Below are 22259 nucleotides of genomic sequence, written 5' to 3' on the forward strand. Positions count from 1 at the left end.
TGGAGCTCTGGGTGTTATATGCAAACAATGAATCATGGAACACTACATCAAAAACTAATGATGTAATGTATGGTGATTAACATAACATAATAATAATAAAATAAGTAAATAATTAAAAAAAGAAAGTCATGAGGACACTAATATAGAAATGTTTAAGTAGGCCTTTTCAGAAATCAAATAATTAATTCAGTAATCCAAGAATATTGAGAATTTTAAATAGATAAAATTCAGGGCAAGGTTTTAGAAAATAAATATATTAGTAAGACTAAATTGCCAACATGTAAGCTAAAATATGAATCTTCACAAGTTCAACCACAACTGTAGTATACCTTTAACTAACGCACCGTGAAGATTGCATTATGAACTAGGACTTGGGAAATTCTCTAAGGATATTCAACAGAGCTTTGGAAAGAAATGCTTTCAATATTGAATAAAGATTGTTTTATTGAATACAATTTGTTTTATGTTATAAAATTAGAAAAATATACATAAGGAACTACTACAGGAAATTACTTGAAAAAGGTATTAGCTTGAAATTAAGGTGAGTGAAATAACTTCCGGGCAGCAATTTGTTTTCTGGAAGTTTAGTTTTAAGTAAATGCTAAATATTATAAATATTGGCAGAAAAACACATTTACCATATCAAGGATGGTTAAAAAATGCTTTTACTTCTTTTGGTGAATTTAGATTTCTCATTAAGGAAACTAAATTAGGTAATCTGTCATTAAGGTTACCATGGTCTATCATATGTAGGCATTTTGGCATTATAGACAGCCAAATCCCATGCCCAACATTAGAATGAAAAAAACCTAATAGTATAAACATAGTTCTTACCTGTGTTCAACAGTTGAATAAAATACACATATTAATCATTTATATATCTTAAGTTTCTAAATAGCTTCTCCATGCCATCCAATTTGCATAGGTAATGAAGGAACATAAGACTATATAAAATTGTACAAGAACATGCTTGGGTAAAGTATCATATTCCCAAATTAAACAAATAAAGGTTTAGAAAAATCAGAAAGTTGGCAACATAAATTTTTAATCTGACATCTAAACTCTTGTGTTCTCTCATAATTTCTGGCATAGTTTTAAACTAATATTTCAGTCTGAAAACATTTTTTTTCAACTCCCATTTATTACAGGCAGTAAGCACAGACTCTGTACCAGTTAAATTACACTACGACAAATCACATGATCAGGTCTGGGTGTTGAGCTGGGGTACCGCGGAAAAGACTTCTCCAACACTGCAGGTAAGCACATTTCGGTATATTTGAGAAAACAGTGATATTTAAACCTTTAGATATCTCATTGGATATTTATAACTATGTAAGAGTGATCGTTTTCCATCTGAGGACTATACTTTAATCACATCTAGATCTGCACAGGAAAGGGGGAACAAGTTAAAACTCAAGTACTTGTTTGGATGGAAAATAATGCAGGTTATACTTATCAAAGGTTAGATTTTTATGCAAAATGAAAAATCAGTGATGACAAAACCAATGCCATTAGGGAAAAACAGTCATAATTTACCTTTCAACAATTACCTGCCTCCCGTCAGTTTTCATGAGAATTTTCTTGTTTCAATCTCTCTTTTCAAAATGGGACGTGTGAGCTAGATACCAAGAGAGTTAGACAGTGTCAAGGCAGATCTCCATTTTTCTCCAAAACAGATAGTATGTTCTTATCTCAGCACAGGCACATTTCTAATTGGGGAATAAGTGGTATAGTCTTTGTGGAATTTGCTTATGTTTTAAAGTTGTTTATATAGATCTTGACAGATAGAGGAAAAAAATATATTTTGACGATAACTCTCTGGCACAGTTTCAATTGTTGGAGTTAAAAGTTTAACAGAAAACTGAGAGGGAATGAGAAGGAATATTTGGCCCTGAAAATGTGTTTTATCTATGTCTCAAACTACCTCATGATAATAACACTGCCATGAACATTCCTCTCCTTACAAATCATTAATCTTGGCCAGTTTCCAGTAAGTCGATTGAGTGCCATGTTTTTAATTTTAATCAGTTGTCACTGTCAATACTTTAAATATTTCTAAAGGATTTTTAGTTTTGCAATATTTAACTTACAAAAGGCAGGTCTATTGAAATGAAATCTTTTGAAGGAACTATTAGAATGACGTTTCCTTTTATATTTCATTGGAAATACGTGTCATTTGAAACATTACCGTATAATAGTATTCCAGTTATCTATTGTGGCAAATCAAATCACCCCAAAATTTGATGTGTTAAACAGAATTAAAGAATGACTTACTACCCATAGTTCTGTGGTTCGGCAATCTGGACAGTTTATGGGCCTGATGGGGGAACACTCAGAAGGCTGCACTCCTCTGATTGCAGTAGCTGGATGGTTCAAAAGAGCCTCACCCCCACGTCTGTTATGTATTAGTGGTGAATAGCTGGGTGGCTTGTGTCTCCTGCACGTGCCTGCTCATCCTTTAGACTGGCATCTCAGCATGGTGGTTCCAGGGTATAAGACGGTGGGAGTTGCGAGGCTAATTAAGATCTAGGCACTAGAATTCACACTAAATCACAACTTCTTGATCAAAGCAAGTCACACTGCCTGCCTAGATTCAAGAGGGTGAAATAACAGAGCTCATCTTTTGCTGGAAAGAGTACAGTCTTCATTGTGGACAGTTGTTTGACTGACCTGTCACAATATGGTAATATTGTCTAGTTAGTTGATATTTTGTACTTAAATCTTGACCAGATAAGAACAGGTCAATATGTATGATTTTTTTTTAAATCACTCTTATGAATTATTTTTAATTCTATTACCTTTTAAATAAAATAAAACAGCTTATAAAAGTTAAAAAATATATATTTTTTTCTTTTAAAGTTGTATGAATTTTCAATATATTGTGTTCTTTGGAACTGAATCTTTCCCTTCCCTTTTGGTACTTGCTACTTTTATAGATTAATAACTTTCTCAGTGTTGCAAACCTTCCATAAAGCACAATTAGGCACACTCCTTTAATATCATACAGAAAGGGTAAAATAGTCTTTGAAAAAGTGTTAAGTTAATTCCTACACATTATTCAGCCATTTAAAAATGGGTTCTTTTTCTCTGAATGTCCAGTAAAAAAATATGCTTTTAAGATTTAATGAATTTTTTAAATATTTGCTGGGTAGAGGGAAAGGTAACTCTCACACCTGAAAATGTAAAATAAAACATAAGAATTGAGAAGTACTCTTAAAATAGTACATACAGGAAGATTTGTTTGCATAAAGTAACATTTATGCACATGTACATACACATATATATGTGACAGATTAGATAATACATAGATAGTTATATAGACAGGCTGACAGGAAACGCAGGGTCTCTGGATCAGAGAACAGACCATTTCTTACTCAGAAGCATGCTAGTGTTTATACCCCAGCCCCCATCCTAGGGGTGATGTGGTGAGAGACTAATGTAACCTCTTTGTATAGCCCAGTTGCACTAACAGGAGAAGGACCCTGGAATCATGTGTTTCAGAGGTTTTTTTTAGACTGTTGGCACATCAGTCCACCCTCTTCCATGACAGAGATTATTACTCTGGAATGCAAATTTTATCAGGTCGGTACTCTGGAATGTCAGTAAGGCGCAAAGGAATTAAGTCTCTACCTCTCTCAGGAGCAATACCCCACCCTTTAGCTCCCAGGGCATTTTTGCTATGCCATCATCCTTTCCCCAACTTTGCTGGAGCCCTTTGCTCAGAAAGACCTGACTCAGCAGAAATGTCAGAATAGTCATGGATAATTGTCTCCCAACAAGATTATCAGGAAACATCTGCAAAGGAAATGGAACTTAAGATTTGTGTGAAAAGTGGAACAGACTTTCTTTTGGCAAAATTGAATTCACCAAACCAAAAACATGGGCAAGGTCCCATTTTGGCTAGGGTGTCCCTGTGCCATGTTGAAAGATCAGACTAGAACTAGAGACATTGATGCTAGGTTGTGATGGTTAGCTAGGTAGTGACTTTTTGCCCTAATGCAGTATATCTTATAATAGTGTCCACTGAAAACTTGAAGGTGCAAAAGCATTTTATTAAGGATCTGAAAATCCTATGTATACTTCTACTTTGTGTTTTTATTTTGACTATAATCCAATCTATACATCTTTGTCAATTATGGAAGCAAAATATATTATTTTCTGTGATATTTATAATTAATTAATAAAAACCCATAAACTGTCATGTTAGGTATATAAGACAGTGATTTTCCAATTAGTGTTATCTGATGAATTCTCAAAGATTTATTATAGTTATTTTTTTTTTCTTTTTAAAAGGCATCTATGCCTTATGAAAATTTAAGAAATGCTGTTGTAAAAGTCATGAGACTGTCATCTGCACAGTTTTACAATCCATATGTAATGTCTTTTCAAACGCACAATAATTAGAGATGAAATGTCCCAAAGAAACAACTTGGAATAAAGTCTTTACATCTTGCTGTTGGCCAGGAAGTAGGCCCCAGCCAGAAGGGGTGACAATGGGAGGTGGCAACTGTGGGTTTGTGGAAGGCATCACACATGGAGGAACCAGCAGCAGGATGCCATTAGGAATGAACCAAGGATTGTCGCAAGATCGGGCCTATTGATTAAGGTGCATCAGAGATCAATCTGTGTGTCCTTGCAGTTAGTCAGCTCAGTCCTGAATCTGGCAATCCACCACTTCCTGTTTAACTGCAGCAGTGAGAAGGATCTAGAACCATCAGGGAACAAAATCCGGACTGGGAAGAGCTAGGGAAGTGGTATTGTATTTTTTACAACCTAGGACTATGCCAAACACAAATGAGATGCTCAGTTAATATACCTTCATTGGCATAAAACAATTTTGCATCAGTAAGGTTGGGATACATTATAGTGTTGTTTGAATATTAAATTACGTGATGCCTGTAAACTACTGAGAACACATAGTGGCATAAAACAGGCTCTCAGTAAATATTATTCCTGCTGCCATCAGTCTCAGTATTATTATTTTTTTTAAATATTTTATTTATTTATTTGACAGAGAGCGAGACAGTGAGAGAGGGAACACAAGCAGGGGGAGCAGGAAAGGGAGAAGCAGGCTTCCTGCAGATCAGGGAGCCCGATGCAGGGCTCAATCCCAGGACCCTGAGATCATGACCTGAGCCGAAGGCAGATCCTTAACAACTGAGCTACCCAGGCGCCCCTCAGTATTATTATTAATTTCAAATACATGTACATGCATTTCAGAGCTATGCACCTCTATACAAACTAAGGGGAAGAAAACTCGAGGAGTTCCTTTCCCATTACTTCTGTTAACCTTTATTAAAATCTTGTAGACATTATTATAAATGACTAAAATCCATTTAAAACTTCCTCACTGACATTCATTAATAAAATAGGTATGGTATCTTTAGAGCTTTTATTAAAGACTTTGGTTCTCTCTTCCTCTGGGCACACGATAGGCTCCTTTTGGTTAGGTGGAGACATATGATTAGTTCTGGCAAATGTGGTCTGTTGTAAATGGAAACATTCAAGGTAGTTGGCTGCTCGTTCAGCATGGGATACTAAGTGAAACAGTAGATACCCCACCAAAACCTTCTGGGAAAGTCATGGGTGTGAAATGAAATCTTAATTTCCCAAGCCTCTAAGACTTTAATATATTTTTTCTTTTTTTTCTTCTAACCACAACGTAACTGAGTCTATCCTGTTATAATAACAATAAGCTATTTTCATTGGAAAGGCAATTTCCAGGGGAACTCAGTGAAAGTATACTCATATGAGTGAAGAAAAATAAGCCATTCAGAAAACAAACAAACAAACAAACAAAAACACAAAGTGCTACTTACTTCTGTCATAAAACCAAAGGAAAAGGCTCTGTGTTGAGGAAGGAAATTTATTTAACTTAAGAGAGTCAGTCAATTATTTAGGAAGTTTAATTTGGTGGTCATATGTAGAAAGGATTTAAAAGGGGAGAAATAAAGGCAGCAAGTGCTTAAGAAGGCTAACACAGAACAATGGTTGACCAGCAGGTTGACCACAGGAAGAAATGGGGAGCTGTGAAATATCTGAAGAAAGAACTGATAGAATTGGTGCATAATGGGATACAAGGAGTAAAAGAATTTAAATGTAGTGATCTTTTCTTTAGTGGACTATAAAGATTTTAAAAATTAATTGATGATGAATAATAAGAAGAAATGTCTTTGATTAAAACTTACTTAAATCTGGGACACCTGGGTGACTCAGTTTGGTTAAGCATCCAGCTCTTGATTTCAGCTCAGGTCAGGATCTCTGAGATGGAGCCCATGTTGGGCTTCATGCTCAGTGGGGAACCTGCTCAAGATTCTCTCTCTCTCTCTCCCTCTCCCCCTACCCCCTTCTCACTCTCTCCTCTCTAAAAAATTAATAAAAATAACTTACTTAAATCTGTTACTTTCAATTTATAGGAGGAAAAAAATAAATATAATTTCATCAATTCTAAAGTTGCTAAGAGAGAATATTTCATATGAATTGTTTTGGAGTTTTCAGTTTTGTTTCCCGCTCTGTTCTATATTAGAAGTTTTTTGTTTTATCAGTTACACCTCCACAAAGCTGAAGAAAGAAAGAAAGAAAGAAAGAAAGAAAGAAAGAAAGAAAGAAAGAAAGAAAAGAAAAGAAAAGAAAAGAGGAGCAAGAAAGCTAATGATCTCATTTACACATTAGTTTGTATAGAGGTGCATAGCTCATATGTACACTTGCTTTAATTTTTTTTCATTATAGCAAGGCTAATGCTTTTATAATGCAGAAGTTGTTTCTACCTATTTTACTATTTAAGCAGAAATTCAAGACAAATCTTTCTCTATTTTATCTTTATAAAAACAAATTTCTATGTTGAAAATAAGCAAACAATTACAAAAGTCCAATTTGCTTAATGATATATTAATTTTGAGGATGGCAATAAAGAGTCTATTAAACAGCTACTGATTTGTTTCATCTCTAAATAAAACTAATGCTGGTACCATTAAGGAAATGCACTGCCAAGGTCTAACAGTGATACGCTCTGTTTAGGTAATCACCCTGGCCAGTGGGAATGTGCCACACCACACTATTCACACCCAGCCAGTGGGAAAGCAGTTTGACCGAGTGGATGATTTTTTTATTCCTACTACAACACTCATCATCACCCACATAAGGTAAGTGCTAAATGAATGATCAACTTTTAGATTTCTCTCTAATTTTGATAGGAAGCCGTGGGAAGTCATAAAAAGTAAAACACATTTCTGTTATACAATGGGTACACACACAATTGCATGTAATTTACCTTGTTTCATCTGCTTGATGAAACTTTTATTTATCAACATTAGTAATGAATTTCCCATCTTGTATTTATTTTTATGCCTCATAAAGAAGTGAGTTTTAAAAGATAGGTTACATTTTAAATCAATTTTTATAGTTAATATTTTTGCAAATTGTCATTGGGGTCTTCTCATTAGGCTTTTGGAAAATGCTGACATTTGAACTCAGCATGATGAAAGAACCACTCTCATAGAAATCCATTCAATATATTATAATGACATTCTTTTATCATTTTTGCCCACATAGAAATTAATATAAAACTCTGTTGGAAGCATATAGTAAGTTGAAATGAAATGTTTGAGGCCTACACTTTGAGGAAACGCGTTGATGTGTTCTATCCTTGGATGTATTTATAGGAGGTGAAAAGGTAATCACGTCTAATGACATCACTCCAAAGTTCCAAAGAAGTGGTTTAAATGCTTAAAAGAGGGAGACTGAATATACCACAATTCCAAGTACTATATATTTTGATGATTTACTGAAAAACTCTGAAAGTATTACTTAGCAACATTAGGGAATTTGAGCCAAACTAATATTTTGTTCTGTTTCTCAAGTCAATTATGTTGAGGGGGAAGTGCTCCAGATATGTTATATGAGTCATTATTTGATTCTTGTGTATATATGTTTCTCTTATGTTAAATTGGAAATTATCTAAGAGTTGGAGTTGTAAGAATTCTGAGAGAGTGGAATTCAACTTCCAAAAGTAAAAAAGGGAGATTAATAAATCAGAATTGTGGCTTATAGTCAGACAATTCATAGAAACTGTTATTTGCACAGCCAAGTATGTTTTCAAAGAGGTTAGTATATTTTTCAAGCAATGACCGTTACTTTCAGAATGTCTTTTATGTGCTCAGCAATAAAGTGATTGGAAAACATTATGTCCTATTACAATTATTACATGTTTTTATGGAAAATAAGTAGAACTTTCTGAAAATACAGCATATTTTTAAGTATTTGTGTCCACGTAATAATTTTTACATCTGATTGTAAGTGCTATAATAGTTCAGACAGAAAAGAAATCAGCATATGAACCAAAAATGGTAGCAGTTGAGAGGGTACCTAAAAAATGTATGTTTTTATACTTACTCAATAAGGATACAAGTTTATTTAATAGAAAATGAGTACAATAATTAATCCCTTTGTTATTTTCAAGTTGTTGATAAATTATTACTAATCAATAATTTACTATGTAACACTTGCTTTTATTTACCCCATTCTCCTATTATGCATTACTGTATTTAATACACTATTATCAACTTTGCTTTTTTTCTTTCAAATGCACTAGTGATGGGATTATTTGGGGCAAATTTCCTGTAGCTATAATACTAATAGGGTTAATAGTGTATGGTTTGGGCTATTTCTTTTCCCCTGCAACTAGTAAATTATATCATTGTGGTAAAATAGCTACCAGGTCAAGAGTTTAACTTTGTCTAAATGCAGCAAGTGCTATGTGTAATTCTGGGTTTGTATTTATAATTGGTATACAAGATTACATTGCACGATTATAGAATTACTATACATACAGTCAGAACATAATATCTCTTTAGGGTCAAAATGATTACTACATAGCTAGAGTTGGAGCTAGTAATTAGAAGAATATCTAAATAATGTGAACACATATAAGGCAAAATTTTATTTTAGTTATTTCTCTATATTATGAAAAACACTGAAGAGTATGCTTGAGGATATTTTTAAACATCTTTTTCCTTTTAGGAATGGATAGTGAAATGCAGGGTTGTTTTGCCATACTTATAAAACATCCTAAATTAAATTATAGCAATCTTACTTGCATAGTTTGCATATAGAGTCCCATTTTCATGAATGTGACTGATGGTCATATTTTCTACTGTACTTCAAATTAATTATTCCTATTACTAAAGGAAGAGTGAGAGTAAAAATTAGCATGCATTTCCAAAATCAAAACATTAAATGTAAACTTTTTTTTAACATAATGAGAATTTTTTTCTACATCAGGAAAATCTGAGGGATAGATATCGTCTTTTCTCCTACCAATTTCATGTAACATATTTTTCTAACCAAATTTGGCATGTGTTTAAATATGTGTTGCAGAGATTGATCTTTTTGTAACTTGTGTTTTTCAGAATTTGAGACTATTTTCTGACTGCTGTGCTTGGTATATATTTCCAGGCCAGACAGAAGGTCTGACACATAATAACTGTTTAATTAATGAGTTTCCTTCCTCTGAACCTTTATCACATTAATCAACTTTTCTTTCAGATTGCTACAGCCTCATTTCAAATAATTTATATCTCCAATGTCTGCAAAGCTCCTGGACAAGTGTCAGGATTTTATATCCTAAGTGCCTAAAAACTGGTAGTCTCTTAATTCATGTTTCTTCCGGGAATGGAAATAAAGAAGAAAGCGTTACACTATTTCCTAAACCAGGAATTGGATTGGAATAGGATTGAGGGGATTACATAACATTAAGGGAACTGTATTTCTTATGTACTGAATTTCTCAGCATGTAACACTATATCAGAGATGCAACAAGTACTGCATTAAGTGCACATGGATTATGTGGAAGCAGTAAATACAAGTAATAAGTACTTAATCTCCTATCAGACTAATCTAAGCCTGAAGGTCCCAGCAATGCCATTTGCCATTGGTTATTGTGAATTTAACCAGTTTACTTCATTTCTTTCCAAGGACTGGAATGAAATAATGCTCAAATATTAAGTTGCAGGGTGCCTGGGTGGCTCCGTCGGTTAAGCATCTGCCTTTGGCTCGGGTCATGATACCAGGGTCCTGGGATCGAGACCCAACTCGGGCTCCCTGCTGAGCGGGGAGTCTGCTTCTCCCTGTACCTCTGTCCCTCCCCTGCTTGTGCTCTCTCTCTCTTTCTCTGTCAAATAAACAAATAAAATCTTTAAAAAAATAAATATTAAGTTGCCCATAATCGTTGTTGTTCATACTACTCATAATCCACACTGTTGCAGGGGCTCTCCTGTGAACAGTGACAATTTTGCTAAAAGCCCCTATTTTTCCCTGCTTGGCTTCTTCTCATTTTTTTTTCCACATTTTTTTTCCTTTTTCAATGCCTCTAATTCTCAGGCTTGTTTAATCTAGTCTGTAAGGTAAATCAAGACTGAGGCATTTAAGAGAACGCAAATTATTTTATGCATCTATATTACAAAATAAACTTGTAGCTTAAAAAATAATCAATCTTGGGGTGCCTGGGTGGCTCAGTTGGTTAAGCAACTGCCTTCGGCTCAGGTCACGATCCCAGGGTCCTAGGATTGAGCCCCACATGGGGCTCCCTGCTCAGCGGGAAGCCTGCTTCTCCCTCTCCCACTCCCCCTGCTTGTGTTCCCTCTCTCGCTGTCTCTGTCAAATAAATAAAATCTTTAAAAAAATAAAATAAAAAAAATAATCAATCTTCACAAAATTTGGGAATTTGTTCACTCTATAGGACAGCTTAAAGTTCTCAGCATTTTAAAAATTTGGGGGTCCTTATTTATGTCCCCCCTTTTTAATTGAAATATAGTTGACATACAACTTGCCATGCTTGCCATGGTAAGTATAGTTACCATCTGTCACCATACATAAATACCACAACATTACTGATGTATTTCCTGTTGGACTTCTTAATCCCCTTCACCTATTTCACTCATCCCCTTCTTCATCCCCTCCCCCCACAACCATGTTTGCTCTTTGTATTTATGATTCTGTTTTTGTCTGTTCATTTTTTTTTTTTTTTGCTTTTTAGATTCCATGTATCATTTGATGTTTGTCCTTGTCCTTGTCTTATTTATTTCACTTAGCATAGTAGCCTCTAGGTCCATCCAAGTTGTCATAAAAGACTTCATTTGTTTTTATGGCTGAGTAATATTCCATTGTGTGTGTGTACATGTGCTTCACATCTTCTTTATCCATTTTGAATGGCCTGAGGAATTTTAATTTCAGAAAACTCATTTCCATTTAAAAAATATCTGAGGAGGAAGGCCTGATTCTATGCACTCATTCAGTTCTTCAGTGAATTCCTTCCCACTCTTTCAGAGATACAGCCTAGGCCACGTACAGTTATTCCTATTTTCAGTATATGTGTTGCCTAAGCGAGCACAACGTACAGTTATTCCCATTTTATCCTATGGAGTGAGACTTTGTTAGTAAAAAATTCCCTTTTGGTTTTATGTATTCCTTCCTTCTCCATAGGAATCAGAAGAGTACCTGAGCCCTAGGTTGGGGATACACCAGATACACCGATGCCATACGACCTTTGATCTAAATCAAAATGGTCTTTAACCTGTTGAGTTCTGGTTACTGGACTCAGCTTGTGCCCCTGCCTTACACTCTCTTGAATACGAGTGCTTACCAGGGGATAATAAGGAACTCTAGACCAGCACGCAGTCATTCTTTAAGATATGCGTATTGAGCCTCAACTGTGAATTCAGTTTGGTTTAATGAAACCAAACTTCCTGGAAGATAAGAAAGGATGTATTATAACCCTGTCTCCCCAAAGTTCCAACTACTTACTCAGCTTCTGAAAGGGATTGACTAAATACTTATTGACTAAAAGTTTGCTTCTAAAAGGTTATTAAAATTCTAGAATATATATTTTTAACATTGAGTGTGAGTTGGTTAATATCCACTTCCCCAATTGTTTAGGGAAAACTTAAATTACTTGATAGTTAGTTAATAACACAGATGATATTCTGATGCTTATTGAAATATATTGATTTAAATCACTCTATAATTATAAGTTTTTTTGTTTTTAAAGTAAGAATAAAAAATTATACCTTATATTCTGTTAATCTTCATAAAGACAGTTCCACTGAATATTTGATAAGTGATGTACTTTTCATATTAGTAATTGTTTGCACATTTCAGTGAACTGGCAATATATGTTAACTAGACACTCATTTTTCAGAATTTCAGTTAATAGAGAATTTTCTTTAAAAATCTTAAACTCCAACAGTAATTAATTAATCATAAATCATAGTCTAAAGTTGAAGAGATTATGCAGTGCAAAAAGAATGTGTTTTGTAATGACATAAGAAATATAAATTTCTTATATGAGGAATTTCAATTTGGATTTCTATCTTCTATATACAAATATATCCAGAGAGGAAAAATTGAAAGAGACTATTAAAAATGAAAATGCATGTATAATTCTCAGAAGAATCAATTATGTCTATTTAATGTACAAAAACCGAAATAATTCATTTTCTTTTTTAAGCACAAGTGCTCTACAAATGTAAAACAAAATGTTTCATTAGTGTACTCATAACTTGTATCCAAAGTGCTAAGTTATTATAATATCATTACATGCAAATAGATATATTTGAAAGATATTATAGTTCTACTACTCTTAAGTTTTTTATGATATGGCTAATGCATGGGGGATTCAGTGATTTTTGTATCAGTTTTCTTTAATTAGCTAGAGATTAAAAAGTAGTTTCAAAGCAATTTCTTTTTTTTTTCAGAAAAATTGTTGTATTGCAATGGTTGTATTATCTTCAAAGCAACTAAATCTCATAAAGGATGGACATATACATAATTGATTGTGTTTCATTTTTCGTACTATTCTGGAGAGAAAAAAATCTAAATGTCAATTTCTTGTTGTGATATAAGTAAAGATTACAACTTACTGTGCAAGTGCTACTATAATTAGCATAGAGAATGAAAACCACGGGTTTGGCAGTGATTTATCACATTATCATGTGTTTACTTTTAAAATATTTCCTTGTAAAAATTAGAAGGGTGAGGAGAATTGAGAAAATGAGAAGAGAAGTTAATGAGATGGCAGTCATTCAAGCAATGAATGACAAAGCATTTCCATGGGACCCTCCCCCTCCCTTGAAAATACTTCAGTAATTCTTCCAAAGAATGATTTATTTTTGGTAGTGGGGTGATGAAAGGGAGAACTACTTAAGGGCCAATGTGGTTGAGAGCAAGGAAACTTGATAAAGCTTAGTGCAAGATACCAAGGAGGCCAGAAAGTACAAGCTATGACAAATGCAAAAATTAGCAGAAGTCTTTCTGAGAGCTTTTGACTTGTCATGAATAAAATTAGTTGAAAGATAAGGAAGAGGGTAACAGCTAGATATTTTCACCTACATTACAAAGGCACAGCTAATATTCAGGTTCTTTAGGGCTCTAAGAAATTCTTTAAATTTTCACTGATTAAAATAATACCTTTGATACAATTTAAAATAGATGCCACATGAATAAAAAATATGTTTTATAGCTGACCCTTGTAACATCTACAGATCATGTGTCTTGCATCTCTTGTCCCCTCTGAAGTTGACTGCAACTATAGACAAGTTTAATCCCATATAGTTCACCTGGCACAGAGGAAAACTTTTAGTAAATATGAGAAGGAAGTTATTTCTGATTTATGTGCTACTTCAGGAGTAGTCCTATGAGAGAAAGGGAAGATAGAACCTTCGATGATGCTATATGAGATGCTTTGAAAGGCTTGTCTACACTTGACATCACCCCCAACACCACCATTTGATAATATTGCCTGGAATTTCAAATGACTCCTGTTTCTTTGGGTTATATTTCTCTAGAAATCTACCTTTAAAGTGCTCCTATTTCTTGAAAGGAAAATGGAAGAGCAGTTGGGAAATTTGATATCTTTCTTATTGGCATTTTTCTTTATGGGTTGATTGGTTGATTATGTAGTGTCTTAAAAATTAACGTATGAACTTGGGAGGATGTGTGTGTGTGTGTGTGTATTTATTTCAATCTATGATTACATGATAAGTAATAAGATGAATAGAGTATATATAGTAGAGAACTTGAAAGCAACAAGCACTTGCATAAAAACCGAGAATGCCAGTTCCCACATTTTTCTCCTCCTCTGGACTTGACCTACTAAACAAAACAAACAAACAAACAAATAAACAAACAAACAGTATTCCAAAGTTTCCTTGTAACACTCCTCCCTTCCCTACCACATACCCCAAGATGATGTCAGTGTCAAATAATTATCTCAAATTGGGCAATTCAGGAATTCCATGGAAAGTAGACCTCAGTGTTACTCTTCAGTTTTGGTGGGATGGAAAGGCACTGTTTTAAGACCCTCAAAGGTCGAATGAGTGAGAAGAGTGTAATGTAAGAGGGTTGCAGTCAAATGTGGGATAAGGGGCTCAGGGCTTATCCTGTTTCAGATGGGCCATAATTCCTACACAGCCAATGGCTATGGCTCTACTGTAAGAGATGAAGAAAACTGAAATAACAAGTAGCAGGCACCATTCTGGGAGTCTGTAGAGAGGCCTATAGCACTCCTTTTCTGTCATAAATTACAGCAAGGAAATGATTAAGAAGGGATTGGATTTGATTTATGCTTCCTTGAAGCTTCTCCAAGGGAAAAATAAACATTCTGCGAAAGCGAAAGTTAAAGTATATCATTCTTCCTCATATTTTATCAAATCCGTTAAAGCAAAATTATATATATGGCTAGCCATTTATCAAGACAACTCTACACTTGTGACTTGATTCATGGACAGGCCAGGTATATGGAGATACAATTTTAGCAGTAAAATTGTCTGGGTACACTGAAGCCCTGGCACATGAGAAACTGAAAATATCAGTTGTTCAATCCTTTTTAGGAAAAATATAATCTCAGGATGATAAGCAACAACTAAAATTGTTTCGAAAAAATGGTTCATAGATAAAGATCTCACAAAATCCCAGCTCAATGAGGTTCTTTTATTTTTTTTTTTACTCCATTCATCCTTAATGCTAATTCCTCCCACAAAGAAATAAACTAACAAGCTATAAGGATTCTAAATAAACCAGGAGTGGGAGCTCTTTCTGTCTGTATTCTCACACATAGTGAATATCTGAGACATTTATGAACTCTGAAACTATGATCTTCTCTTCACCCGGTGTCTCTGAGGTTCTTCATTGCCCTCTCCTCTCCACACAAACACAAACTCTAGATTGTCAGGACCCGCAATATCTCGGGATCCTTACATTCCCAGAGCCTAGTGCACTATTTGAAAAACAGAAGACATTCATAAGTTGCTCATTAAACACAGTGCATGTGTATATGTTTGTGAGTGTGTATGCGTATACATATACAAATCATTGTTGGCAAACCTTCCAGCCTTCTTATATGGGTGCGCAACTTCTTCTACATAAGCACTTGATAATTTTTTTCACCTTATTTTTAAAGAAGTAAACACACTATACCCTTCAATTTGCATCTGTAGTGCTATTCTTTTTCATTTTGGTTACTGGATTCGCTTTTTTACTTTCCACCTTCTTTAGCATATTAGTATAGCTAACACATTGAGTATAAAATGCTTAGAGAACGATTGAGTGCTTGCAGCCAACTGGTGTGGTGTGTGTGTGTGTGTGTGTGCGCGCACGCCACGTGTGTGCGCCTGTATGTATGTGTAATCATTTTGTTATCTTCATTATTTCTTGAGTTAGAGAACACTGTCTGCCCTGCTTGGTCTCTGCCTTATATTAACAGGTCTCTGCACTATCTGAGTCCTGTAAAAAAAAGAATCTAGTGTCCAAAGTGGATGAACAAAGGCCAGCACCTCTTTTGGCAGAATATACACTTAGCCAGATTAGTAGCCCATATTAGCTATGTAATCTTTTTTTTTTTTTTTATTGTATGGGGAAATGAGGTTGGATTTAAAGAGCAAACTGTATTTAAAATATGAGGATCTCATTATGTTTAAAAAGGCAAAGTTTTATACAGGTGTTATTAGTAGACTCCAAGCTCTAGAATTTAATAAAGCCCCTAAATAGATTCATTCTATGGCATTTTTTACTGACGAAATCAATGGAGCACTAATAACATGTAATTTAGAAACACTCTACATTGCAAATCTGCCTCTTGAGTTTTATTATGCAAAGAAAAACAGCTCTTGCTTCTCTCAGAGGTCCTTATGCTAACTCATCAAGGTGTTCAGTAAAACATAGGGCTATCCATTTGACAGGACCTGGGATTCTTCTTAGGAGACAACTGTGGGGTATACACAGCAAATTTGTATGTTTTGTTTTTTTTTTTCCTTTGTCACAGATGATTTTGAGTTTTGCTGGAAATGGTAAATCAAACTTATTTTACTTTAAATGAGTAAATGGTATGGTTGCATAGATTAGTTCGCTTTCTTTGCTTGGTAGTAAAAACAAACTCAGGTAACAATTAAGGTTAATAAAGAAAAATACCAAAGTTAAAATGCAATGCAATACATCAAGAGAGGGGCAGAGCTCATCCTGAGAACCTAAGTAATTTCTTATGTGAATTTAATATGCACACTGCATGACCTATTTCATACATACATTTAATAGATTATAATATTTTGAATCAAGCATATAAGGCATTAACTAGTTCTCATAAAATGTGTATACAAAAGAATAATGTATATTGGGGTTTCTAATTCTATCTGAAGTGGCTATATTATTATTCTGTTGAAAGAAGGTGATATATTTTACCGTAATATCTTATTTTATGAATTCATTATTTTTTTGATGAAATGTTTTATTAAAATGCTAAAACTTTACATACACATATCATAACATAACAAAAGCTCTTTTTTGAATGAAAAACTCCTACTGTGGCTCAATAGAGCAATACAGTTGAAAATAAATAATTTTATCTTTGAGAATTGTGTAAAGTCAATAGAACTGTAAGTTAATAGAACATTTTTTGAAATTTTCTGTGAATGTGACTAAATACTTTTATATATATATATATATATATATACATCACTTCTCACTTTTGCTTAATTATAAAAACAATTTAAATGTAAAATTAGTGGTAGTAGTGGGGGTTATGGGCAACATGGTGACACTGATATTCACTCTGTTTACAATGATTTGAGACTGTAAAAAATATTCATTGTGAATCCACCCAAGTTGATATTTTGTACCATTTTTTAAAAGATTTTATGTATTTATTTAGAGGCAGAGAGAGAGCGCGCGCACCTGCACGAGCAAGTGGGGGGAGGGGCAGAGGGGCAGAGAGAGGGAGAGAATCCCAAGCAGACTCCATGTTGAGCATGGAACCTGAGCCGGGGCTCGATCTCATCACCCTGAGATCATGACCTGAGCCGAAATCAAGAGTCGGATGTGTAACTGACTGAGCCACCCAGGTGCCCCTGTAACATTTTAATTTAGTTGTAAATCTGTGGATGTGGCCTCACTATGGCTATCCATGTAGGAAAAAGGAATTGGTCAATCAAATATATTTACACAAATATATTTACACAAATGCATTCCTTTTTTTCATTTAGATTAACAATCACTTGTTCTGTAGCAGTGTTCTATCTCTCGCATCTCCTTGTGAAAAAGAAACCCTACAGCGAAATTTCAGGTTTTAAAGTTCTTTGGTTTTAAAGATTTGGTTCAAGCAAAAATGAAATACATGACAGGATGTCAGAGAGCCTTTAAAATGTACTAAAACAGAAAAACCCACCGAATTTGTAGATACGTGGAGAAACTGCCTATTAGGTCTCATCTGTCATCAATCATGAGTAGAAATACTCAACATAGCCACATGAATAGATTAAGAACATTAGGCAACAAATATCAAACTGCCAGGGTTTTATCCTTTGGTGTATACACTAGTGCCTTGTAGGATACATAAACCTCACAAAATGAATTGAAATAGACAGCTTCAGGGGAAATAAAAATGACAGTTGCCTTAAGTGACTTTTAAAACTGCCAGCTGGGTTAGTTATGGTTAAAATCTCTGTATTGGTTTAGACTGAGATTAGCTGAATTTTTCTATACTATGGGAACTTTTCCTTTTTTACCTTCCCATTTTTCTTTTATTTGGGGGGAGGGATAATGAATATTTATAGATTTTTTTTCTATATTGACAAATGATTTTCAAGGAAAACAGTATGAAATTACAGTAATTCATTTTTTGGTCATAACGTAGAAGCTTATTTTTATGCATATGTAATTTGAATGCATAAATATAGTTTTTAGTTCTTTGAAACAAAAGGAAATCAGGGTTTGTATGTGCTATGAAAGTAGTGGCTGATTCATGTAAGCCTAGAAAATCCTAAAATAACCTAGATTTTCTCCTCATAATGGAAATCAAGATTCTTCATCAATTTTGAGTGATAGAAAACATTTTTTATGTTTTTAATTAAAGTAGACATTGTTTAAATTCTGCTTAAAAACGTAGCTATACAAATAGAAAAATAATAGAATATTTGGAACATCTGAAGAATTTTTATTAAAAAGCGTGACAAAACTCATTTAATTAATTAATACATGAAAATAATTTGAAAACAGATTATTAGTTTATATAGAAAGATGATTTAAGAAATACTTTTAATAGATCATAGGTACATATATCTTTATGTTGACTAAACATGCTTTCCTAATTCCTTATATGTTTGGTAATTTCTGACATCAAAAACCCCTACTTACATCTAAATTATTATTCGCATTGGGAGATAATGGAATCTAATTCAGAGATTTTGTTGGAAGCAGATGACTTTTGTAAAAATAGAATTAAAGTGGAATAGAAATTATTTAGCAACAGTCTTCTGAGATATACATTTTTTTGATTACTTAATATTTTATGTTTTGTGAATTAAGAGATATACTTCATGGCTATCATCGTTATTAGAGACTTTATGAAAAGAGAGGTCATATTAACTTACCTTACATTTTTCCTTTCCTTAATCCAATCTGTGCCCTGCCAACATCAAAGATATATTAATAATCTTTTTGATACTTTTACCACTCACCTAATTTCAGCTTGATGCATTTACCATCTTTAAAATTTTTAAATACATGAAAACACTTTTGGACAACCATAATATGTGGGCTTACAGAAAGCAGATAAATTATATTTAAGCTTCCAATTCATGAAGTACTTATTAAAATTTCAAATTCATCAAGGAAACATTTTTCTTTATTGTATTTATACAAGTGAAATATATACAATAACATTACATTTAAATGTAAGTTGTTAATGTAAATAATTTAAAGAGAGTCACTTTTTTTATTATGATAAACTCATAATAATTTCCTAAAAGTTATGCACAGGAATAAATCACAAATTTGAATTTTAGCAGGAAATAAAGGAAGGAAAATGTTAAGGAAAAGAGGACCAGTATATGAGAAATTTATTAGAAATACAGGAAAAAGACTACCACATATTCATATTGTCTAACAGTTCCATGAGTAATTTCCAGCTTTCCTCTGGTCCTATGTATAATACTTATTTAAAGCAGTTCCCTATAATTTTATTTTAATATAGAAGCAAAGCCTGATTTTCTGAAGTTAAGTCTGAGTTTACTGTATCATTTACATACCCTCCAGTTGTATTACTTGGTTATAGTTTTTGTTCTTATTACTATGGTTATTATATAATATGTTAGGAATAATGAGGAAACATTGAGCACTTACTCTATGCCAGAGAGTAAGCTCAGAGTTTTTATGCACTGCCTCATTTAAAACTAGCAGCTACATAAATTTTTATCCCTATTCTACGTATGGTGAATCACTTAACTAATAAGCGTTGGAACCAGCTATAAACTCAGTTCTGTCTAAATTCAGTTTCTTAGCACTTAATACATTTTAGTGTTCAAGTCCTTTTCTCACTTTTAGGGTAAAACCTAATGACTGATATCCTCTACAAATTATTTCACACTTACCTTTAACACATTCCCTCTCTCACTTTTCTGTTACCTCTGCTACAACAAAACTCGCCTCCTCCCAACAAACCTACACCATATTTTCTCACCTATCTGCATTAATTTGCAGAATGCCCTGTTTCTTCATTGTCTGCCTAACAAACCCTTCAGGGCTTATCTCAAAGCCACCTTTTATAAAATTTGTTATATTTTCCCTAATTGGAATCCCCTTGGCATTCTGAATTTTTGTTATTTCTCGTTTGTGTTGAGATTCACGCAGACCTAGGTTGGAAAGTAGCTCTTCAGATCCTTTGGGGCCTTTAGCACAGTATTTAATTGTGCTTAGATCAGTTTGATTTTCCTCTTTCACAAGTAAATGATTTCAGAAGGGATAGAGAAAAAATATGATGTGGGGTCTACAGTCCCTACAGACTCTACAGTAATTGTTTGCTGTCTGCTCACGTCTAACTTCATAATGTCTGTCTATTAATCTGCTCCTTTCCACTCTCATGACACAGACCTAAGCTGAGCTCCCTTACGGACCACCTTGCTAATGTAATGAGCTCTTCACTTTTTCTCCATATTTCTTGTTTTCTCCATACTTCAGCTCACTAAACAGAGAACCACTACATTCCTCTTCTAAATTCCTAGCTCTGGTGATACAGTTCTGCATTGGAAAGAAAAACACCTTTAAAATATTTCCTACTGCATATAGGTTGAAGTCAAGCTACACTGAACCCAATTCCTAAGTGTGTGATCTGCACACACACTAGGGTCCAGCCAGTGTGAACTTGAGTAGCTCCTATACTCCCCTGTTTCCAATTAACCATTCATTTCGTCTAAAGTGCTTTTTATGATTCTGATTTAGATCCTCTTAATTTATGTCAATCTCCTGGCCAAACTCAAATGCACTTTGATTCATGCAACTTTTTCAATTCCTCTGTCATTTATGAAAGCACTCTCCTCAGAATTTACTTCTTGTTAAAGGCATCAACCAATTTTTAGTTTATTTCATTTATTCATTCAATACAGCTGAACTGTTCACACGGCAGACACTATTCTAGATACCAATAGGAACTTGAATACAGATTTTGTATTCTGTATTACTTTCCTATAATGCAATATGAGCATCACAACAGTTAATAAAAATTAAAAGAGATATATATATTAGATTTTATTTATTATTTGAGAGAGAGAGAGAGCACAAGTGTGGGGAGAGGCAGAGGGAGAGGGAGGGAGAATCCCAAGCAGACACTAGGCTGAGCGCAGAGCCTGACACAGGGCTTGATCTTGCAACCCTGAGATCATGATCAAAGTCAAGAATTGGGCGCTTAACCAACTGAGACACCCAGATGCCCTAAATATATTTTTAAAAGGAACTTACTTTGGAATGGTAAGAATATAGATTCAAATTCAGATGTTACCACTTACTACAGTGTGATTTCAAGCAAATTAAACTTTATAAAGGACATTTTAAAAAATTGCTAGGGATATGTGTCTCATCCAGAAACATTGCTTATTTCAAGTATTTGTTTATCTTTAATTCACTGGAATAATTTTGTTAGCTTATTCCTCCCCCAACTCCCCAGTCCTTCTCACCTACAGCTTTACACAGTTTATGTCCATACTCAGGTCAATTGACACCTACTTTCAAAATATTAGTGTTCTTTCTTTTTCTCTTCCTTAGAGCAGTGGGACCCTCTGTTGAAGTCTTTATGTAAATGAAATAAATGCCCTACTACCCAGGTTAATTAAACGGAGATGGGTGGGGATGGTGGGAGGAGAAATCCTGACCCACTCACCTTCACTTTCATTTCTTCCCTGCTTCTCTATGCAGACTCCAATGACGTGTAATTTTTAAAAATCTTTTAAATAAACTCTATCAAGGCAATTTTTTTTTTCTAATTGTCTGCTAGGGGTTCACCCTGCCCTCTTATTAAGTCCATGTATTTTGCCTGCGTTGCTTCACTTACTAACGAAAGAGGAAGAGCACCTGACAGAGGCATTGACAAATAAGTCTCCAAATTCTCTCTGGTCACAATAATTAATGTAGACATGGTATGTAACCCACTCCAAACTCATAGGTTATAATGAACACTTTTATTCTGGAACTTTCTGGAAAGAGACTGTTTTTTGTGTAGATTGATCTAGGAGATCTAGAGCTACAGCAGTTACTTTCACACCATGTGAAGCCTAGACCTGAAATCAAGACAGAAGATTGGAGAGCTAATATACTAAGAAAAAATAGGATCTATATTACATTACTGTGGACCAAATTTGAGCTATGCTTGAGCTGGTTCTAGAATTTCCATCTGTATGAATCCCCATATTCTTTTTGGTTTAAAATGTTTGGATTGCATTATCTTATTA

At 34.1% G+C, this 22259-nt stretch overlaps 1 protein-coding gene across 1 annotated transcript in view; it reads left to right on the forward strand.

The window, feature by feature from the left end:
- The window catches only part of FSTL5 (follistatin like 5), a 637910-nt gene that overhangs the window by 577467 nt on the left and 38184 nt on the right, over positions 1–22259 (forward strand). Inside the window, exons 13-14 of the mRNA XM_081813100.1 lie at positions 1112–1256; positions 7018–7142. Coding sequence (XP_081669226.1) covers positions 1112–1256; positions 7018–7142 — 270 coding nt within the window. The remainder of the gene's footprint in view (positions 1–1111; positions 1257–7017; positions 7143–22259) is intronic.

The sequence above is a fragment of the Leptonychotes weddellii genome, chromosome 2 (genome assembly GCF_054177405.1).
Source record: "Leptonychotes weddellii isolate Sample4059 chromosome 2, ASM5417740v2, whole genome shotgun sequence".
NCBI classification, from domain to species: Eukaryota; Metazoa; Chordata; class Mammalia; order Carnivora; family Phocidae; genus Leptonychotes; species Leptonychotes weddellii.